The sequence below is a fragment of the Labeo rohita genome, chromosome 4, assembly GCF_022985175.1.
Source record: "Labeo rohita strain BAU-BD-2019 chromosome 4, IGBB_LRoh.1.0, whole genome shotgun sequence".
NCBI classification, from domain to species: domain Eukaryota; kingdom Metazoa; phylum Chordata; class Actinopteri; order Cypriniformes; family Cyprinidae; genus Labeo; species Labeo rohita.
In genome coordinates this window covers 34,869,048-34,890,593 of record NC_066872.1, presented here as the reverse complement: position 1 = coordinate 34,890,593, position 21,546 = coordinate 34,869,048, and the positions used below count along the sequence as shown (strand labels likewise).

General features: G+C 35.3%; 1 protein-coding gene across 8 annotated transcripts in view; it reads left to right on the top strand.

The window, feature by feature from the left end:
* The window catches only part of nrcama (neuronal cell adhesion molecule a), a 60,680-nt gene that overhangs the window by 27,046 nt on the left and 12,088 nt on the right, over positions 1-21,546 (top strand). For 2 of the 8 annotated variants that reach the window (XM_051107376.1, XM_051107374.1), the window contains exons 3-21: positions 9,514-9,729; positions 11,563-11,580; positions 11,986-12,091; positions 14,137-14,330; positions 14,438-14,560; positions 14,828-14,998; positions 15,251-15,310; positions 16,102-16,213; positions 16,367-16,551; positions 16,832-16,963; positions 18,447-18,590; positions 18,676-18,787; positions 18,892-19,055; positions 19,170-19,317; positions 19,416-19,540; positions 19,711-19,740; positions 20,736-20,837; positions 20,950-21,147; positions 21,235-21,305. In XM_051107376.1, coding sequence (XP_050963333.1) covers positions 9,630-9,729; positions 11,563-11,580; positions 11,986-12,091; positions 14,137-14,330; positions 14,438-14,560; positions 14,828-14,998; positions 15,251-15,310; positions 16,102-16,213; positions 16,367-16,551; positions 16,832-16,963; positions 18,447-18,590; positions 18,676-18,787; positions 18,892-19,055; positions 19,170-19,317; positions 19,416-19,540; positions 19,711-19,740; positions 20,736-20,837; positions 20,950-21,147; positions 21,235-21,305 — 2,295 coding nt within the window. In that variant the 5' untranslated portion in view covers positions 9,514-9,629. The remainder of the gene's footprint in view (positions 1-9,513; positions 9,730-11,562; positions 11,581-11,985; positions 12,092-14,136; positions 14,331-14,437; positions 14,561-14,827; positions 14,999-15,250; positions 15,311-16,101; positions 16,214-16,366; positions 16,552-16,831; positions 16,964-18,446; positions 18,591-18,675; positions 18,788-18,891; positions 19,056-19,169; positions 19,318-19,415; positions 19,541-19,710; positions 19,741-20,735; positions 20,838-20,949; positions 21,148-21,234; positions 21,306-21,546) is intronic. The other 6 variants (XM_051107375.1, XM_051107380.1, XM_051107377.1 and 3 more) reach the window with 4 other exon arrangements.

The window sequence follows — 21,546 nt, the reverse complement described above, 5'->3', positions numbered from 1 at the left end:
AATTAAAAATAAAGCATGGTATATTATAAATAAAAACAGAATTGTTACTTTTTTAGCATTTGTAAATGAGTTAAAAAAAATGCATACCATTAAAATAACATGTTGTGCACAGGGATATGTATTTGTAATTTGTTCAGTTTATTTTATTTATTTATAAAGTCTGTCATAAAAACAGAATTCATACTATTTTGGTAACATATTGTTAAAGTATCTTAGTTCTAAATACGAACAATCATAGCAACAATAATTGACATTCAAAGCATGCTGGAACACTAGAAATACTTCTCTCACTGCTGTGACCTCTGTCATTTTTCTAGAGTCATCATGTCTGGTCATTGAGAGACCTCTCACCTTCACTGTGTTTCCCCAGCATACAAATAGGCCTGGTTTACAGTGTTGTGGCCTCTCTTAGAGGAGATCTTTTATGAAACACATGTCCCACCCCCTCATTCTCTCATTGCTGATAGGAAGAGCGTACAGATTTTACACAAGAGGACAGCACTGAGGCAGATTATATAGTCTGATCAACAAATTGCGGGACATTTGAGAGCTCTTTACAACCAGTGTTGAATAAAACATAACATCCCCCTAATACAGTCACACATGTGGTCGGGGAAAAAGCGGCAGAAATGAAGTCAGACTTACGACTCGCAGCTTTGAGAAACCACTGAGTCATTTCTGAACATTCCCGGCAGCTTTTTAAATAATTAATGCTTTGTAGTAGTTTCGGAGAGCTCAGGCTCTGTGTTCAGTATGTTTTAGTCTGACTTTCAGTTTACAGATGCAGATACAGAACTGTACAGTAGAATGTTGTACAATAACCCTTTGTACTTCTTAAACAGTAATTTCAGCCAGTGCTCCATATTCCACTGAGCGCTGTGTCGATAACAAATGACTGGTATTTACCGGAATAAGAAACTTGAAAAACAGGCCCTCACAGGAGGCTTTGATTACTCTACACTATATTTCCCATGAGACTGTAAGTGTATAAAAAAGTATTTTCACTGAAGCAGTTAAGGGTCTGATAGATTGGATTGCAAATCCTGCATCGAAATCTGCAATTTAATTTAATTTTTATCCAAAACACATCACAAGTATGGGTTAATTGAATTGCAAAATGTTGACTTAAAGCTAAATTATTTTATTTTATTTTATTTTTACTCCAAAACACATCACTAGTATAGGTTAATTGAATTGCAAAATGCAGATTTAAAGCAAACTTATTTTTATTTTTTATTTAGTTTTATTGTACATTTTTATTTTAATTTTATATTTTATATTTTATTTTATTGTCTGGCACACGTCACAAGTATTTCATTAAATACAAGAGTTCATTAAATGGCAAAATCCTTACTTAAAGCTAACTTATTTTAATTTAATTTAATTTAATTTTTTAATTTAATTTAATTTAATTTTATTTAATTTTATTAAACACATCACTAGTATGGATTAATTGAATTTCAAAATGTTGATTTTTTTTTTTTTTTATTTTATTTTACATTTTTATTTATTTTTTATTTTATTTTATTTATACTCTGGAACATGTCACAAGTATGAGTTAATTAAATTACAAAATGCTGACTTAAAGCTTATTATTTTATTTTATTTTATTTTATTTTATGTTATTTTTTATTTTCTGGACAGGTATGCATTGATTTAATTGAAAAATGCTGACTTAAAGCGGACTTAGTTTTATTTTTTATTTTATTTTATTTTTATTTTATTTTATTCTGAAATATTTAACTCTTAAAACATCACAAGTACACTCTAAAAAAATATTTAACCCAGCCTTCTAGGTAGTTTTATTTAAATCTTGCTTAAAAATTACTATATTGCTTACAATAAACCCAAAATAGGCTGGAAATTGATATTTGTAATTTTTTTTAAAAAAAAGATAAATAATATACTTTTTTTTTTTAATTTCTTATTAATAAATATTCACCTTTTGATTATTGCTCATGCCTCTAGTAATTATGTGTCTGATTTTTAATTTACAACCTATTTTTGGTTCATTTTTAAGCCAGCCCATATAGTGATTTTTAAACAATAGTTGAGTTAAATAAAACTACCCAGAGGGTTGGGTTGAACTTTTAACCCAACCGCTGGGTTGTTTTTAGCGCAGCATTTTTTAGAGTGTATAAATTAGATTGCGAAAACCCCTCCTGCACAAATTTCCCCAAGTTTCCACATCGCGATTTTAGAGCGTGTTATTTAAGTGAATAGTTCTGCTCAGAGTGGTTCGGGTCACACTGTATTTTCAGCTTAACTGAACTATAAACAGCACAAAGCAACAATACAGTTCGTGAGTTGCCAGACAGGAGCGTGCTGACAATCAGCAACTTCCCAAAGCTCAGGAGAGAAAGAGCGCTCTCTCATTGTGCTGACGCTGCAAGAACAGTGACCCTTCAGCTGTAGATAACCTCATACCAGCGGCGAGTTAAATGAACTTAGCTCATTTATTTAGATAGCAACACTATGCTAACTCCCGCCAGTGATTTTCTAAAACAATGCAAGTTGTGTTTTAGCATTATCTTGCTTCCGAAAACGTCAGTTGTTGGTTTTTGAGCGCAACAACAGGCCAGCGGAGCAGTTCAACAAGCACAGTGAGCCTATTCTGTGCAACCGATGATTTTCAGAAGACAAATTTGCGTTTGTTGTGTTAACATCTATAATGAAATGCATGCTGCGAAGCCAGCTCAGTTCGTTCAGACAGATAATTGAATCAATTTCCTTGACTCATTGATTCAAGTTCATTTGTGCCCTTGCAAATGAGTCGAGCAATGTTTTTCATAAACCATTTGAGTAAACAGGGATTTGATTGGCTCAGAAGTGCCTTATGAATTAAAACAGCATATTGTCTAGAGAGCCGAAATGAGCTTGTAAACAAAATTTAACTCTAAAACTGCAAGAGTGTTTAGCATAAAGCTGCTGTATCATCAGACTTTTATCTAATTCCCTCTTCAAGAGCTTCAGATTTTGGTGTGAAAAGAGACATTTAATCATGTCCCCTCTCATTTGGCCTGAAGGCATCCTCTGCTAAAGTAAAGAGCGCTGCTTTCTTTTCAGTCTTCAATGACAGCGGAGAGCTGTTGAGAGGTTTCTCTCAGTAGTGTCCTCTCCTTGGATTTACATTAAAAAGATGGATGGGTTTGGCTGCGTTTTGTGTTTATTATAATAGGCATGTGTGTGTAATAAGTGTGTTGCCGTGGACACGGAGCGGTCGTTAAATTAACAGGCCGGTTCGCTCTCTTGACTCAGGTCTTCTTCAGAGTGAAGGAGCTGTTGAGAAGAACTTGTACTGTCAGAGGAAATAAGTTTCCCATGTACTCTTTCTGAGAGGACATTCTTCAGATGGCTGTGAACTACAAAAAAGTAACAACAATTATTCATGCTGAAATGAGCTTTTTATGCACTTTGTTTGTGTGTTTTGTTTTGTATTTGTTGTGTATGTTTTTGTTTGAGAACCAGTGGCCTAGTGTGTTTACATTACATATTACATTACACGTTACATACATTATATATTAAATATGTTTACAGTGCATTTGTACCAAAGTAGTTTACTGTATATAAGTAAACAAGATTTATTAATTTGATATAAGCTGAAGGGACTGAAGGGACTATTGTTTTGTTTGTTGTTTTGACTGAAGAGACTTACAGTTTTTATTTGTTTTGTGATTATTACAATAGTTTTTTTTTTGTTTTGCTGAATAGACTGAAGTCACTATTACAATTTTTTTTGGTTTTGTTTTGTTTTGCCGAAGAGGCTGAAGTAACTTTTTTGTTTATTTTTTTGTTTTGTTTTGCTGAAGAGACTGAAGTGACTTAAATTTTTTAGTTTTGTTTAGATTTTAGTTTTGTTTTGCTGAAAAGCCTGAAGTGACTTACCAGTTTGTTTTGGTTTTGTTGTTTTGTTTTGTCATTTAGATTTTTGTTTTGTATTGCTGAAGAGATTGAAGTGACTTAAATTTTTTTTGTTGTTTAGTTTCATTTAGATTTTCGTTTTCTTTTGCTGAAGAGACTGAAGTGACAGAGTTTTTTTGTTTTGTTTTGTTTCATCTTGGTTTGATTTTTGTTTTGTTTTACTAAAGAGACTGAAGTGACTTCGAGTTTCTTGTTGTTTTGTTTAGATTTTTGTTTTGTTTTGCTGAAAAGACTGAAGTGACTTACCAATTTGTTTTGGTTTTGTTGTTTTGTTTTGTCATTTAGATTTTTGTTTTGTGGTGATGAAGAGATTGAAGTGACTTAATTTTTGTTGTTGTTTTGTTTCATTTAGATTTTTGTTTTGTATTGCTGAAGAGACCGAAGTGACTTAGAGTTTCTTGTGTTGTTTTGTTTAGATTTTTGTTTTGTTTTGCTGAAAAGACTGAAGTGTACCAATTTTTGAGGGGCAGCCGTGGCCTAATGGTTAGAGAGTCGGACTTGTAACCTTAAGGTTGTGGGTTCGAGTCTCAGGTCCGGCAGGGATTGTAGGTGGGGGGAGTGAATGTACAGCACTCTCTCTACCCTCAATACCACGACTGAGGTGAGTTCCTTGAGCAAGGCACCGAACCCGGATGGGTTAAAGAGCACAAATTCCTAGTATGGGTCACCATACTTGGCCTCACTTCACCTCCTTTCCAATTTGTTTTGTTTTTGTTGTTTTGTGTCATTTAGATTTTTGTTTTGTTTTGCTGAAGAGATTGAAGTGACTTAAATTTTGTTTTGTTTCGTTTTTTTATTTTTGTTTTGCTGAAGAGACTGAAGTGACTATTACAATTGTTTTGTTTTTTGTTTTATTTTGTTTTGTTTTGTTGAAGAGACTAAAGTGACTATTACAGTTTTTTGTTTTGCTTTTTTTGTTTGTTTGTTTTGCTGACTGAAGTGATTTACAAAAGTTTTTTTGGCTGGAGACTGAAGTGAGTAATACAATAGTTCAGTTTTTTTGGTTTTGTTTTGTTTTGCTGAAGAGACCGATGTGACTATTACATTTCTTTTTGTTTGTTTCATTGAAGAGACTGAAGTGACTTACAGTTGTTTTGTTTTGTTTTACTAAAGAGACTGAAGTGACTATTACAATTGTTGTCCATTAACCAATGTTATGTGACCAAAGCGTAAGTTTTTCCTCTCACAATAAGTTATGGCAATGGATTTTGATTGATTTTGGCTAGTGCCACTGCCCTAACCACTATGTTTAATCAAAGGAGGTTGTGTCGGAACCATAACGCCGCAGACGTGTGCAGTGTAAATTGTCTAAGCAATAATGACAGGGAAAGCCCCTTATACATGAAAGCGGCCACGTATTAAGTGTTTCTTGGAGGTTATAGCACATTGAACAATGATCGTATGATTTTTTTACATATACCATGTGACCTGTGTGTTTCCTTTGCAGTCTTGCGAAATATTCCTTTTTCAAATTGCTTAATAAACTCCTCATGGAAGTGTAAAAACTTTTTTAGCGAGACATGAACGTTTTTGCAATTTGCAGTTTCAATTTGCACACTGAATAGAATCATAGTCTGAAGCTAAAAAAATTAAGTCTACATGGTTTTCTGTGAAATCTGTCTCATATCTGCAGACTGGTTGTGACTTTTGCCAACTAGCATCAGCTTGTCCATACTGTAAATCTGGGCAGAAGTCAGATAGTGTATTCCAGCCTTTAGAGTGTTTCAGTGCATCTAGTTTTTATATTTCTATTGTAGCATTAAAAAATTATAAATTAGAGGGGATTTACAGTATTTTTTGGATTGGTCTATAAGATGTGCAATGTGTCTGCAGTGTTTAATACGTTCAACGTTCATTTTGTGTCTCATTCTCATGGTAATATTCAGCCTTATTCAGAACAAACACTCAGAAAGACCCTCCCTGACCTGATGGATATTCTGTTGATGGTTCTCACACTTCTGTGGCCTTGTGCACATGTGATAGATGAAAGTTTCATTAAAGGGATTCGTACAGTATTCTAACTTAGAACTAATAGAAGTTTCAGTAGAGAGAGCAAACATTCTTGGCTATGGTAACAGACAAAAGGTTTGTTTAATAGGTAGTTTAAATTGCTAGAAATAAACTCAAATACGAAAAGGTTAGTGTGGCAACAAGGACTTCTGATCTCAATTCTTGTGAAAGCGAATAACCACTTGTCAACACAAACAACAAGTTAGCCAAAAAGGCAGCAGTAGGATGTGGTCAAAACAAACCCATATGAATGAAGTCCTTTGACTACGGTATGGTCTCTGTTCACTTTTTACAGTAGAAGTCCATTCATATGTAAATGATGTCATTCATTTGCATATATTCTCCTCAATTTTATGCAGGGATTATGCTGAGATGAATACTAAAAAAGACTGGTTTTGGATAAGCCTGTGGTAACATTTCTCTTGCTGAAAGTGAATCTGCATAATGACTTAAGGATAATAATACAAGCTATGTGAATAAAGTCTTTAAATATAAAATATTTGGATATATATCTAGACTTTCATGAAAAAATTGCTAATAAAATGGTTGACTGTGGCATCTTAGAGCATGTAATACATAGTGTGTTTATCATTTTTTGTCCATCAAGGGTGGCCTTCAACCTATAAAGAGACAATTAGTCAAGCTGATCCAGAAAAGACCCTTAGCAGCCCGGCTGTCCTAGATTGAGATCCATCCTTTCACCTTTAGTCCCCCGTTCAGCCAATCAGAGAGTAAATAGCAGCCTGTATCAGATTACATATGCTGACCAGCATCTCTCCTCCATCTCTGGTGATTCTGTCATGATACGAATGACTCAGCAGTAACCAAATCAGTTTTCTTCTGTTCTGAGAGAGCAGGATGTTACTCCAGCCATCCCTCTGAGCTATTGTAAAGTCTAATTATGCCGAAGAGCCAGAGCTAAAAGCCAGCATTTTAAAGCAGATAAACTGTTATGATTTTTATGTATATATATATATATATCTTCTCCCGTCTTCCTGTCCTCACACACTCCTAATCAACAAAAGTGGCTTAAGGCCAACGAAATAAAAATAACAAATCTGAGACCGATTATGAAAATTTATGTAAAAATGAAGAGGCGTAATTGAATTTTTCATTAGTTTGTCTTGATTTGGCTAATTTGACTAGAATGTTAATAGCCTGGATTCAGGCACAACATCTGCTGGTTAATTCATTCAGTCATAAATCATGCATTATTGCCAGAGAAAATATGTTGAACATGCAATGATTAGAATCGATGTTTGTGCAATGCAAATTTGTATTTCAGACAGGCTATACATGACTGCACATCTCCACCTTATGACAGACTTTATCTTTGTTACTCATTCTAAAACGGCACAGATGCCAATGTCTATGTTCAAGAATAGCTAAAGGTCAGGCTCATTGCATGGCAACAAGAAATGTGATTGACAGATTCCATTTAAGACAGTGTCACTGTCACTCTCGCAACTGCAATTGACCGCTTCAGGTTTTTCCAAAGGGCACTTGAGCACATACTGTCACCATAGCAGCCATCAGACATGCTGTGCACATTGTCTGAAATACTGAAATGTGGTAAATCCACTTGTCTTCTGCTATTGCCTTTTCTTCAGCCAGAAAATGTGTTAATAGGCCCTTGAATTCCTTTACTAATGTCTGTCATTTTTTTTGACTGTAGTCAGTGGACAGTGGTTCCTTTTTCAAAATAGTTTCCTATCCACTTTTTTATTTGATTGACACTTTTTGTTTTTGTTTTAATTTGTTTAGTTTCATGTTTTTTGTTTTTCATTTTGTTTCGCTAATTTAGTTGTTTTTTAATTTGTTTTTTTTTGTTTTATTTGTTTTGGTTTTCATTTTGCTTTTTTTAAGTTTTGTTTCATTTAGTTTTGTCTTGTTTTTCATTTTGTTTTATTTCACTTTGTTTTTTGTTTAGTTTAGTTTCACTTAATTTAGTTGTTGTTTCATTTCGTTTTGTTTAATTTTTTGTTTAGTTTAGTTTAGTTTTCCTTTTTGCTGTGTTTTTTTGTTTAGTTTTGGTTTGTTTTATATTTTTTGTTTTAGTTTAGTTTTTTGTTTTGTTTTGTTTCCTTTGTGTTGTTTTTCATCTCATTTCGTTGTGTTTTTGTTTAGATTTTAGTTTCATGTTTTTTGTTTTGTTTTTCATTTGGTTTCACTTTGTTTTTTTGTTTTGTTTTTCATTTTGTTTAGATTTTAGTTTTTTTTTTATTTTTTTCGCTTAGTTTTTTGTTTTTCATTTAGTTTAATTTCGTTTAGTTTTTTGTTTAGTTTTGTTGAATTTCCTTTGTTTTGTTTCGTTTTTTGTTTTGCAGTTTTTTGTTTAGTTTTGGTTTGTTTCATATTTTTGGTTTTGTTTAATTTTTTGTTTTGTTTTTTTGTTTAGTTTCATTTTTGTGTTTTTTGTTTTTGTTTCGCTTTGTTTTTTGTTTAGTTTTGGTTTGGTTTGTTTCATATTTTCTATGTTTTGTTGTTCATTTCAGTTGTATTTCATTTTGTTTTGTTTTGTTTCATGTGTTTTGTTTTGTTTTTTGTTCCAGGTCATAATCCACCACATTTGATCTTGAGATAATATTTTTATTTTCCTCTCTGTACATTTTGTCTAATGTGATCTTAGATTTTTTTTTTTTTTAAACTATATTCTGCTTTTAATCCGTGTCCAAGCAACTGGGCTCTACTGTAGAGTTATCACTGCCTAAAGTGTATCTAGGAAACCAGTCCTGTTCATTACAAAACCTGTAGATTTCAGATCAAGGCCTAAGTGATACTCTTGGTACATATGATATCCAGAAGAACCAGTCTCTGTCTTCAATGTCTAAGTCCTTCACCTTGAAATAAATCTTTAGCTCTACAGACTCACGCTTTCTCTCTCTCCCTCTCCCTCTCTCTCTAGCTGTATGATGCCGTCAAGGTTTCTGAGCTCATGAATTATGCAAAGCAAGAGCCCATTTCCCTGACACAGCTTGCTACACAGCAGAATTACTCAGATAGCACTCTACCTACCTACAGACAGGAACAACCAATTCTAATTCACTTCTCTGAGACATTATACTCCTCCTTTCTCACTGAAAACTTTATACAGCCTGATTCTGTTCATATTTTTATACTTGAGTATATATTGTAAAAAATTGCAGTCACTTATCCATTTTTTTTTCGTAAGAGCGCTGCATTTTTAAACCATAATATTTTTAACCCATTTAAAAAGATACGCTCCATAAAATTTCCATTCAGTGCATGCATAAAGCTAAACAATAAAACAAAAAGATTTCTAGAGCAAGAAGGCATGCTTTTTTGGGTTCTTAACCCACCTCTGAAGAACCAGACAGCAGGCTGTGTAATTTTGTGCTTCAGCCATGTGTATTGACATCCATATGTCAGTGCTGAGGGTGCTGCCATCACAGCGTTCCTGTCTCTTCCAGCTGAGCGCCCTCACATGTCTCTGTGTATGTCAGGATGATCTGAGGCCACGCAAACTGTCTGCCTCCAGCACGGATTCCCTAATAAAGATCTTGCCATCTGTTTGTTCTTTTACTAGCATAAAAGGTCATTGTTTTTTGTTTTCTCTTTCAGTCTTGCTGGCTAATCGTGGATGCCCCTGTATGTTTGAATGATCACACTGAGTGCGAATCACAAGGCCCAGTTGCTTTGACCTGGAGGGGAAGGATTTTCATGTAACGCACCCTGCCATGGACAGGAAGAGGAGTTGCACGCTCTGTGGAGGAGCTGTGATGATGCTGCTGCTGCTGCTGGGTCACGTGACCAATGCATTAGAAGTGCCTCTAGACCGTGAGTATTGCACAGTGAAACGAAATCCCACTAATGTAGATATAATTTGAGAGAAGTGCACAAAAAGCTATGTTTTTTTTTACCTCATTTTAAAGCGATTCACATGTCTTGGATCTTATTAGAGCTTTTTAGGCAAGATTAGAAATAAAAATAAAAAATTCTCAGATCAGATTTATTCAAGCTCACTAAAAAAGTACTACCAAAATACCCTTATTAAAATGGAAATGAAGTAGAGTATGTCACTGAGAGTCCTCGCAGTGCGTTTCTCTTTTCTCAGCTGCTGCTCTCTAGAGATGGTTTCACATTTACATACTGACAGTGTGTTAACTCAGCATTACTACTGTGTAAGCAGAATATACCTGGACTTTTAGAGAGCATTGGTCACCCTTTCTCTTTTTCCTTCCATCTTTCTATTTATATCCCTTGTTCTCTGGCTGTAATAATCAACTATATGAATATATGAGATACACTACTGTTTCAAAATTTGGGGCCATTACGATTTTTCTTTTTGCATACATAAGAATGATTCTGAAGGATCATGTGACACTGAAGATTGGAGTATTGATGCTGAAAAGTCAGCTTTGCCATTACAGAAATTTATTTTACAATGTAATAACATTTCAAAGTATTAGTATGTTTTAGTGTATTTTTGACCAGATAAATTCAGCCTGTGTGTGCACAAGAGACGTCCTTTAAAAATCTTACTGTCCCAAATAAAGAAAAAGGAGGGAAAAAGAAAGAAAAACCTTTTTCACTTTCAGAATAAAATTTCTTGATAATTTACTAACTTCCATGTCATCCAAGATTGTCTTTCTTTCTTCAGTCAAAAAGAAATGAAGGTTTTTGAGGTTTTGGATTTTTTTCCGTGTAGTGGACTTCAATGGGAGCCAATGGATTGAAGGTACAAACTGCAGTTTCTGTGCAGCTTCAAATGGCTCTACACGATCCCAGTTGAGGAATAAGGGTCTCATCCAGTGAAACGATCAGTCATTTTCTAAAAAAAAATTTGGTATACTTTTAAACCACAAATGCTCATCTTGCACTAGCTCTGCAATGCGTGACTTCATGCATTTCGTTATCTTGTTGGAAAGGTCACAAAAAAGTAGGATAGGGTGAAAAACTCCATCTCATTTTCTCCTCCATCATTTTTTTCTCCTTTTTTGTAAATGGCGTTTGACTTTCTTTGCATGTTTGCTTTGTCAACACTGGGTCGGTACTTCTGCCTTTGTCCCGCGTGACCTTTCTAATATGCAAGCTACTGCAAGATGAGCATTTGTGGTTAAAAAGTATATAAATTAGAATTTCTTTAGAAAATGACATTGTTTCGCTAGATAAGACACTTATTTCTTTGGCTGTGATTGTGTAGAGCCCTTTGAAGCTGCATTGAAACTGCACTTCGGACCTTCAACCCATTGACTCTAATGGAAGTCCACCATATGGAGAAAAATCCTGAAATGTTTTCCTCAAAAACCTTAATTTGTTTTGGTCTGAAGAAAGAAACACATAGGTAAAGAATGAAGTCTCTTTTAGGAGAAAGTAGTGCCAACTCCTTATTGTACAGTCCAGAATTTTAAAATCTATAATGCATGAAGCACCTTCGTCAGGGTGGTAAAGCCAATGTATCATTGACAAACAATCAGCATCATCAGAACTGCATTAGAAGAATGGCATGAGAGTTGCATGATGGGTAATGAATGTCCAACACACCTCCGGAAGTTTCACACTGAGGGAACGTGATTTTGTTTGATCTTCTCTTCTCTCTTCTTCTCTTACACTAATTTGAACTCTTTTACTCTCTGCTTATGTATTCCCTGATTCATTTGGACAAAAAAGCTAAAGTTCTGGAGGGATGTAAGTCTGGGCACTTTTGCTGTGAAATTTGTTGTGATTTAGGTCTACTTTTACTTATGTCTTTTGTTTTTTCCGTTTGAAGTGTATGAGTTTGATATGAGTATTAACATATTTTATCCTTTATTAAACATTAAATTACTTAACTCTAAAGCTATATGTAAATTATAGCTTCCAACAAGAACTTCCATGACCGTTTGTGTGCATGCTGCATGCTCTTTGGTTGTTTGTCTCTCTGGGTTTGGTTACATTGATAAACTGAAGCTGGGCACTTGTATATATTTAGATATTTTTATGCAGAATCAGTTTCTGCAAAGGTGGTGCATCTGTGCCGGTTTGTGCCAAGGTGTGTGTGTATGTGTGTGGGAAATAGAGATGCTTGTCCTCACACTGGTTTCTGTGCTTCAGTGCCTCAGCCTCCCACAATAACTCATCAGTCCCCCAAGGATTACATCATCGACCCTCGGGAGAACATCATTATCTACTGCGAGGCGAAAGGAAAGCCGGATCCCAGGTGGGTGTCACTTTGAATCACCATGGTTACTGCTGCTGCAGATTCCACTGCTGTGGACGGATGCTCAACGCTTAACACCTACCAAACTCTTCCTGAAAGAGGATCCTCTGCAGTGAATAGGAGCCATCAGTACGAGAGTTCAAACAGCTGGTGAAATTCTCACAATAATCCACAAGTAATCCAAATTACTGCAGTCCATCAGTTAAAAGCGAAGTTCATTTTACAGCTAATTTACTCACCCCCTTGTCATTCAAGATGTTTGTCTTTCTTTCTTCAGTCGTAAAGAAATTATGTTTTTTGAGGAAAACATTTCAGGATTTCTGTTCATATAGTGGACTTCTATGGTGCCCGCGAGTTTGAACTTTCAAAATGCAGTTTAAATGCAGCTTTAAAGGACTCTAAACAAGGACGAGGAAACAGGGTCTTATCTAGTGAAAATAACCGGTCATTTTCTAAAAAAAAAAAAGACAATTTATATACTTTTTAACCTCAAATGCACGTCTTGTCTAGCTCTGCGTTAACTCTGTGTATTCTGGTTTAATACAGTTAAGGTAGGTCAATAAACTCTCATCTCATTGTCTTCTCCAACTTCAAAATCATCCTACATCTCTGTTTTACCTTTTTATGTAAAGGGCGTTTGATCTTCTTTGAATGTTTGATTTTGAAGTTGGTGGAGTTTTTCGACATACCTTGAACCGGAATATACAGAGTTCACGCAGAGCTAGACAAGACGAGCATTTGAGGTTAAAAAGTATATAAATTGTCAATTTGTTTAGAAAATGACCGATCGTTTCGCTATATAAGATCCTTCTTCCTTGGCTGGGATCATTTAGAGCCCTTTTAAACTACATTTTGGAAGTTAAAACTCACAGGCACCATTGAAGTCCACTATATGGAGAGAAATCCTGAAATGTTTTCCCCAAAAAACATAATTTCTTATTGACTGAAGAAAGAAAGACATGAACATCTTGGATAACAAGTGGGTGTGTAAATTATCTGTAACTTTTTGTTCTGGAAGTGAACTTCTCCTTTAACATCTTGTGAAGCAAAGGCTGTGTGTTTGTAATACGCAAGTCCATCTTGAAGAAGTTCTTATTCACTTCACAAGATTTTAATTGAACGTGTATGACTTATGGATTATTGTGATGTCTATATAAGATGTGATGCAAAATTTCTTTAATGCTTTGAGTAAAGCTACATTTCTCCAAATATGAAGAAACAGAAACATCTACATCTTGGATGCCTAGAGAGTTATGTCATGTCGAATTTTCATGTTTGGGTCATAAAAGCATCATAAAATTAGCACAGAGTGACTGGTGTGAAGTCATACAATAGCATTATGTGAAGAACAGATTGAAATTGAACTCATTTAAGATATAACGGCATTAATTTTGTATTGTTTCTCACACAGCGCTGTTGTAGGCTTCAGATGACTACAAATATAGTACACAAGTTATATAGACTACTTTTGTGATGTTTTATTATTTAGAATTTGTCAGTATGAATCACCAGTTTTTGTATGGAAAAGAGCAGCTTAAACATTCTGTCAAATTTCTCCTTTCACATTTCATGTAAAAAAAATCTGATTGATTACTGATCCCTATGTCATCCAAGATGTTCATGTCTTTCTTTCTTTAGTCGAAAAGAAGTTAAGGTTTTTAAGAAAAACATACCAGGGTTGGTACAAATTGCAGTTTCAAAGCAGCTTCAAAAGGCTCTACGCAATCCCAGCCGAGGAATAAGGGTGTTATTTAGCAAAACAATCAATCATTTTCTAATTGGAACTGCAGTTTGGACTTTTAACCTGTCGAACCTCATTAAAGTCCACTATATGGAGAAAAATCCTGGAATGTTTTCCTCAAAAACCTTAATTTCTTTTTGACTGAAGAAAGACATAAACATCTTTGATGATACGGATATGAGTGAAATAATTAGGAGCTTATCCTTTAAGGAATGTAATAAATGATAAAACATCAATGGTAATGTTACTGTGTGTGCATGTTGTTATAAGAGATTTAAGAGAGTTTTCACTCCTCTCATTCTAGCTTTTCATGGACACGTAACGGCACTCATTTCGATGTGGAAAAGGATTCCAAAGTTATCATGAAGCCCAAATCAGGCACTCTGGTCATTGACATCAGCGGAGAGAAGGCAGAGGCGTACGAGGGAGTTTACCAGTGCATCGCCCGCAACGAACACGGCTCTGCCATGTCCAATAACATTGTCATCCGTCAGTCAAGTAAGACATATCTAAACAAAATACATTGCCACAGGAATGTTTTGTTAATGTTTTCGCAGTCACCTCCTGCCGGTTGTTTTTACTGAGGGCCTAATTATGTTTCATAGGGTCCCCCTTGTGGTCAAAAGAGAAAATTGAACCAATCACAGTGCAGAGAGGAATGTCTCTAGTGCTGCAGTGCAGACCCCCAGCTGGCCTGCCTCCTCCAATCATCTTCTGGATGGATAACAGTAAGAGATATCATATATAAGTGCATATGCACACTCCACACAGAGCAGTCTTGCACATTCTAGTCTAAGCAGCCACCGAATATCTCATTTGGTTATATTTTCATATATTTTACATAGCAACCCAAGTATGTAAAATCCCTGCTCTGTTTTGCAGGTTTAGCTCGTTGTTATTGTATGCTCCTTTTTTTATTGGCAAATAGTGTTTGCAATGCTCTCATACTTGATTAAAGGCCAAAAATAAACTAAAATACACATACTCCGTGTCAGATTTCCAGAGACTCCCCCAAAACAGTCGTGTATCCCAAGCTTTAAATGGAGACCTGTATTTCTCCAACGTGCTCATGGACGATACCAGAAACGACTACATCTGCTACGCACGCTTCCCATACACTCAAACTATCCAACAGAAACAACCCATCACCGTCAACGTGCTGGACAGTAAGTGTTTTAGTCTGCTGTTCCAAACATATATGTATGTTTAAATAAAACTGCCTTTTTATGTTGAGTTAAGCTTGCACAATGTATGCAGAACGAATGTTTTTCTGTTATTATTAGTTTAACTGAATTAATAGTGAGTATTAAAGTGACCGTATCACATTGTCCCTTTTATTTATACATTTTTAGACCCGCTTTGTCTCGGCCAGTAAATGTCAAAGCATTGCATGCTCATTATTTTTTGTTGTATTCCAGTTGAAGCTATGAATGACACTGTGTTGGCAGCTTTTTTGAATGGCTCTGATTTTTGGGGTGGTGAGTGCTAGCAGAACTTCTCCAAGTGAACCCAGCCTTCATCCCTCCCATCACTTGTGTTTCTGCCTAACCAGAAATAGCTCATAATCTAATATATCACCTACTGTATAACCAGAAATATAACCCACTTCTGTAGAATCCCAACCTTGAACTCTTTATAAAGGTCTTGCACTGTATTGCGCTTGGTATTAATATTCATTTCATCACATCTTTTTAATGAAAACCTGTTTAACAAAAGGACTGAAGCCACAGGAGTTGACTATTATTGGCATTGTGTATGGAAACAAAATCTAGTGTATATAAATGGTAATCAGTCCTTTTTCTTTGTTTTTAATTTGTCTAATTAACATTTCTGGAGTGTCTACACATCTACTGGCCACTAAATTGTCTCCTTTCTCTGTTTTTAACTGAACACATGTATTAGTGTTGCATAGTATGTTCAGTATGCAACACTATATAAGGTACTGTAAAATATCTCACTAAAACATTGTTCATTATATTTTTCATTTGGATCCTTCCATTCTCTCCATCCAAAAGAAGCAATGGAAGGATAAATTTCTTGTCATTCAATACAAGGTTCACTTGATAAAAAGACATCAGGGCAATTTTTCAGACTTCCCTTAATTTCAAAATACTGTCAAATTTGATCAGCAATATGCTGTTTTTGCACCTCTAGTTTTATGTGTGGTTTTGCACACCAAAACAGGATCTTTTCCCCTCTCATAAGTCCTGGAAAATAGCTGGCTGGTTACAAGATTTATGTCTCTGATTGTGGCTTATCTATGTCCTAGACAGTCCATCTGGGGAGAGAGCGCCCACTTTCATGCAGCCACCAGGAATGCACAGTACCGCCATGGTCCTGAAAGGAGACACGTTGCAGCTGGAATGCATCGCGGATGGCCTGTAAGTAGGAGGAAGTGGACAAATGGCTCTCTCTTGGGTCAAAGAATGACTAATGTGCATCTTGCTGTGCTGTTTCAGGGTTCACGGGTTCAGATTGCATCAAAAGATTTGCATAGACAGTTCAAGTGTTTGACTTTATATTGTGTTTTTCAGTCCAACGCCAGATATCTCCTGGAGCAAGGTGAACGGGGACCTGCCAAGCGGCCGTTTTTCATTTCACAGTTTCCAGAAAACTCTGAAGATAACAGAGGTGACAGAAGCGGATGGGGGAGATTACCGCTGTTTAGCCAAGAATCGCCTGGGGAGCAACCATCACATCATCACTGTAGTGGTCAGAGGTCTGTCACAGGATGTCTTTTCATCTGTCACATCTCAAAAATCTTGTTTAGTCACATCATTCACTGACCCCGGGACGCCATCCTGAACTGATCTGAAAGAACCTTTGTGTGTCCTGTTATTCAGAAAATACGCACTGGTTTGCCAGATATCTTAAAACGCAGTGCATGATGGAATAATTCTAATCTGTTGCACTGGAAGATAACATTCTAAATTCAAATGTTCAAATTTTAAATTCAAATTTCAGTTTAATTGTTATACTCTCTTCTTTAATCTCCACAGCGGCTCCCTTTTGGATCAGTGCCCCTCAGAACCTCATCCTGGCCCCGAAAGAAACTGGAATGCTCACCTGCCGGGCGGATGGCAACCCTAAACCCACGATCACATGGTCTGTCAACGGAATTCCCATTGAAAGTATGTTAAGCCGACTCGCATTTATCTTTAAATAATGTAGCTTTTCCAGTATCTAGCTACTATTTTCAAAAACTATATATATATATATTGATATACTGTATATGATGGTCTGATTTATTGTAGTTAATGAGTGTGTTTGTATATTACCTGTAAATAAACCAATTCTGTAAATGATTCACTGAACCTTTATTTGTTTTTATAGCATATTTCATTAAAAGTTGCTTTTTTTTGACTGCTATCTATGGAACCCCATTTCCTCCACTGAGTAAAAATTGCAACTTTTTATCTTACAGTTCTGACTGTTTTTCTTAGAATTTTGAGATATAAACTTGCAATTGTGAGTTATAATGTCAGAATTATGAGATAGAAACTCGCAAATCTGATTTTTTTTTAACTGCATCGAATTATAAAGTTGCAATTTTGAGAAATAGAATTGCGAGATATAAACTCACAATTCTAAGAATATATCAGCCTTTTTTACCCTCAAAATTTCATTTTATAACTTGCAATTGTGTTTATATCTCACAATTCTGAGAGCAAGTCAATTGCGAAAAAAAAAGTCAGAATTGCGTGAAAAAAATGTCAAAATTGAGAGATACAAACTCACATTTGCGTGAAAAGTCAGAATTGCAAGATACGAACTCGCATTTGCATCACATCGGTTTATAGAAGTTTATATTTAAAAAAAAAAAGTTTATATCACACAAAAAGAAAGTCAGAGTTGAGTTTATATCTCACAGTTTTGACTTTATAACTTGCAGTTGCGAGTTTATATCACGCAATTCTGGCTTCATTTCTCAGAAAAAAAGTCAAAATTGCGAGATACAAATTTACATTTGCAAGAAAAAGGTCAGAATTGCGAGTTTTTGTGAGTTTATATCACGCAATTTTAAGAAAGTCAGAATTGAGTTTTTATCTTGCAATTCTGACTTCAGATATAAACTCACAATTCTGAGAAAAAAGTCAGAATTGTGTGACAAAACATCAGAATTGTGAGATACAAACTTGCATTTGTGTGAAAAAAAAATCTGAATTGCAAGATACAAACTTGCATTTGTTTTTGAAAGTTAATATCACACAATTTTAAGAAAGTCAGAATTGTAAGTTGATTTTTGCAATTCTGACTTTATAACTTTTTGCGAGTTTATATCATGCAATTCTGAGAAAATAAGTAAAAAAAAAAGATTTTTATTCAGTGGTGGAAATGGGCTTCCATAGCTATCACTTGTAGTGTTTTTATTTATTTTTCAATTTTTTTTTGCTGTATTATTCCTGTTTTATGCTTTTACCCTAAATCATTTAAAAGTTTTTGTGCTAGTGGGAAATATTGTTCTTATTAAATGATAAATTATATCATCTGATATATTTAAAATTTAAAAGTTTGCTAATTTTTCTTAGTAGCTTTTAGTGTAATTACGTTTTCAGAAGAATGGCTTGATTATAGTTTAATTATGAGTTTTATTATGATGTGATTCCTTCATAGACTCACATAAGGACCCCAGTCGGAAAATCGAAAATGGCGATATCATCCTCAGTGATGTTCAGACAGGCTCAAGCTCTGTTTACCAGTGCAATGCCTCTAATGAGTACGGTTACCTGCTGGCCAATGCCTTTGTCAGCGTCCTGGGTATGTTACTGTATATGCATTTCAATTCTATTCTATTTTTCAGTTGTTCAGTATGGCAAATTAAAAACAATACATGACATTTCAGCTGAGCCTCCAAGAGTGCTGACTCCTCCAAACCATGTGTACTCAGTCATCACTAACAGCAGGGCTCTGTTAGACTGTGCTTCGTTTGGCTCGCCACTTCCAAAAATCACATGGTGAGATTTTTATTTAATTTTGTTTTGTTTCACGCCTCTAATATCCATCAAAGTGTTAACTGTGAGTTTATGTTGCATGGTTATTATGCATCTTTCATGTGCAGGTTTAAAGACAGTCAGAGCATAATGGATAGTGACTCGTACATCATTCATAAAAACAATACCTTGGAGATTATTGTGGCTCGGCCACTAAACAGTGGCAAATACACCTGCATTGCCTCAAACAGTCTTGGGAACAAAGAAAACCACGTTTACCTGGAAGTGAAAGGTGAGTGAGAGCTTAAATCTGTGTATTTGTAATATGCTAAATGAATGATAGTAGTAGAATTATGATGGGAAATCTAAAAGATAAGAGCAAGACGGATGATGTTTTCTTTCACAGAGCCTACACGGATCATCAAACAGCCTGGTTATAAAGTGGTCCAGAGAAACAGCGTGGCTGTGTTTGAGTGTAAAGTTAAACACGACCCCTCTCTTATTCCCTCCATGATATGGCTCAAAGACAATATGGAGCTTCCCGACGACACTCGGTATGAGATTAATATGCACTTTTGATCTAAAATGTAACTTCTGAAGTTTGGGAGAAGTAAAAATAATGATTGACTAGCAAGTGTGTGCTTGTGTGTAGATTTAAAGTGGGCTCTGATAGTCTGACTATACATGACGTGAGAGAGGACGATGAGGGGAACTACACCTGCATTAGAAACACCACTCTTGACCAAGATTCAGCCAGCGCCCTGCTCACAGTAGTCGGTACGCTCAGTTTATACATCACTTTCAACACTCTGCTTCAGTCAGTTGCTTTTTAAGAAACTGTACATTAGATTTTGTCAGTACAGATTATATGGGTGCTGATGTAGAGTTGAATTTGTGCTTTATGTATAATTAACTTCTGACTTCCTCAAACCTGCTTTCCTTGTCAGAGGCCACACCAACACCACCTATAATAATGGGTAAAACAAGCTTCTTTCAGTTCCCAAACAGGTCCCAAAACCATTTGATGCATTTGTATTTTTGCTTTTTTTTAAGTTTATCCCTCATCACCTTCCTAATATGTGCTTATGAATGTGCTTTGTGGATGTTTCCCATTAATACATAACTGTTAAAGGCAATTTTGTTTTTTAGTTTTCGCAAATGAGGCAGATCTGTTGGAAATTAAGCTTCACCAACAGACTCTAATGACAATTTGTGACTGTTTTACATTTTGATGAGTTAGTAGCAAATTCAAATTCAATTAAAAAAAAGCTTTTCATTGATATATATGGTTTGTAAGGATAGGACAATATTTGGCCGAGATACAACTATTTGAAAATGTGAAATCTGAGGGTGCAAAAAAAAATCAAAATATTGAGAAAATCACCTTTAAAATTCTCCAAGTGAAGTTCTTAGTAATGCATAATATTAATCAAAAATTAAGTTTTGATATATTTAGTAGGAAATGTACAAAATATCTTTATAGAACATGATTTTTACTTAATATCATAATGATTTTTGGCTTAAAATAAATATAATAATAATTTTGAAAATTTTGACCCATACAATGTATTTTTGGCTATTGCTACAAATATACCCATGCTACTTAAGACTGGTTTTATGGTCCAGGGTCACATATGATCTGCTTACACCCCACTGCGTTTGGTTTAGAGGTTCATCTTCATGCTTATTTTTGCTTTTGTACGACTCATATCGTACAAATTCATACAGTACGAGTTCGCCACAAATTCTCCAGAATGTAAACTAGTTACATTTTCTCATGAGATTGGTTTGACTTATTAGACACTTTAAAATTGTGCCTTTAACAGGATGTCACATTTCAGTCTGTGACATTTTTTTTTTTTAGTTGGTGGTCTATTTGTTTTTTTTAATTTTGGCTTGTGTTGCATGTTTCTACTGTCTGGTGTGATTAATCCGGATCGAGTTTTGTGTCTCACAATATCTGGTTTTCCAGAGCAACCAGACCCGCCCACAGACCTGGAGCTGACGGACCAACGAGAGCGCAGTGTTCGGCTTACTTGGACCCCTGGTGATGAAAACAATAGTCCTATTCAATGTGAGTTAAAACGTATTAAAAACTCATCTTTGTTTGTTACCTTGCGGTAGATCAGTTGGAGAAACACATATTAGGTTTGCTCTTCTAACCCATTTCTACCTGGTTACCTCAGTGTTCCTGATCCAATATGAAGATTCGCTCCACGAGCCTGGAGTATGGGTCAATATGACCAGTGTCTCAGGAACCAGCACCACAGCACACCTGGAGCTTTCCCCGTATGTGTATTACTCCTTCAGGGTGCTGGCACTCAATGACGTGGGTCTGAGCGAACCCAGCACTTCGTCTGGACAGTACAGAACCAACCCTGCACGTGAGTTAAGCTAGTGAGAAAGTAAAATGCATAAAAATCTTTGAAAGTGTATTTTTGTTAATCGAAGTTTGATTGTAATTCTCATAGAGCCTGATGTGAATCCATCAGACGTTGAAGTCATTGGAACGTCACCTGACAGTATGACAATAACTTGGAGGGTAAACACTTATGATTTGATATTATTCAGTAGAATGCCATTGAAGAACCATTTTGGGTTCTGTAGAGAACCTTTCATGAATTAGTGAATAGATAAGATTTAAAAAATCTAAATTTCCTTTCCTTTATAAAAACCCTTTGTGCATTGAAAAGTTTCCATGGATGTTTAAGGTTTTTCAAGGAACCATAGATGTCAATAACAAACCTTTATTTTTAAGAGTATACCTACTAATTTAGCTGAGT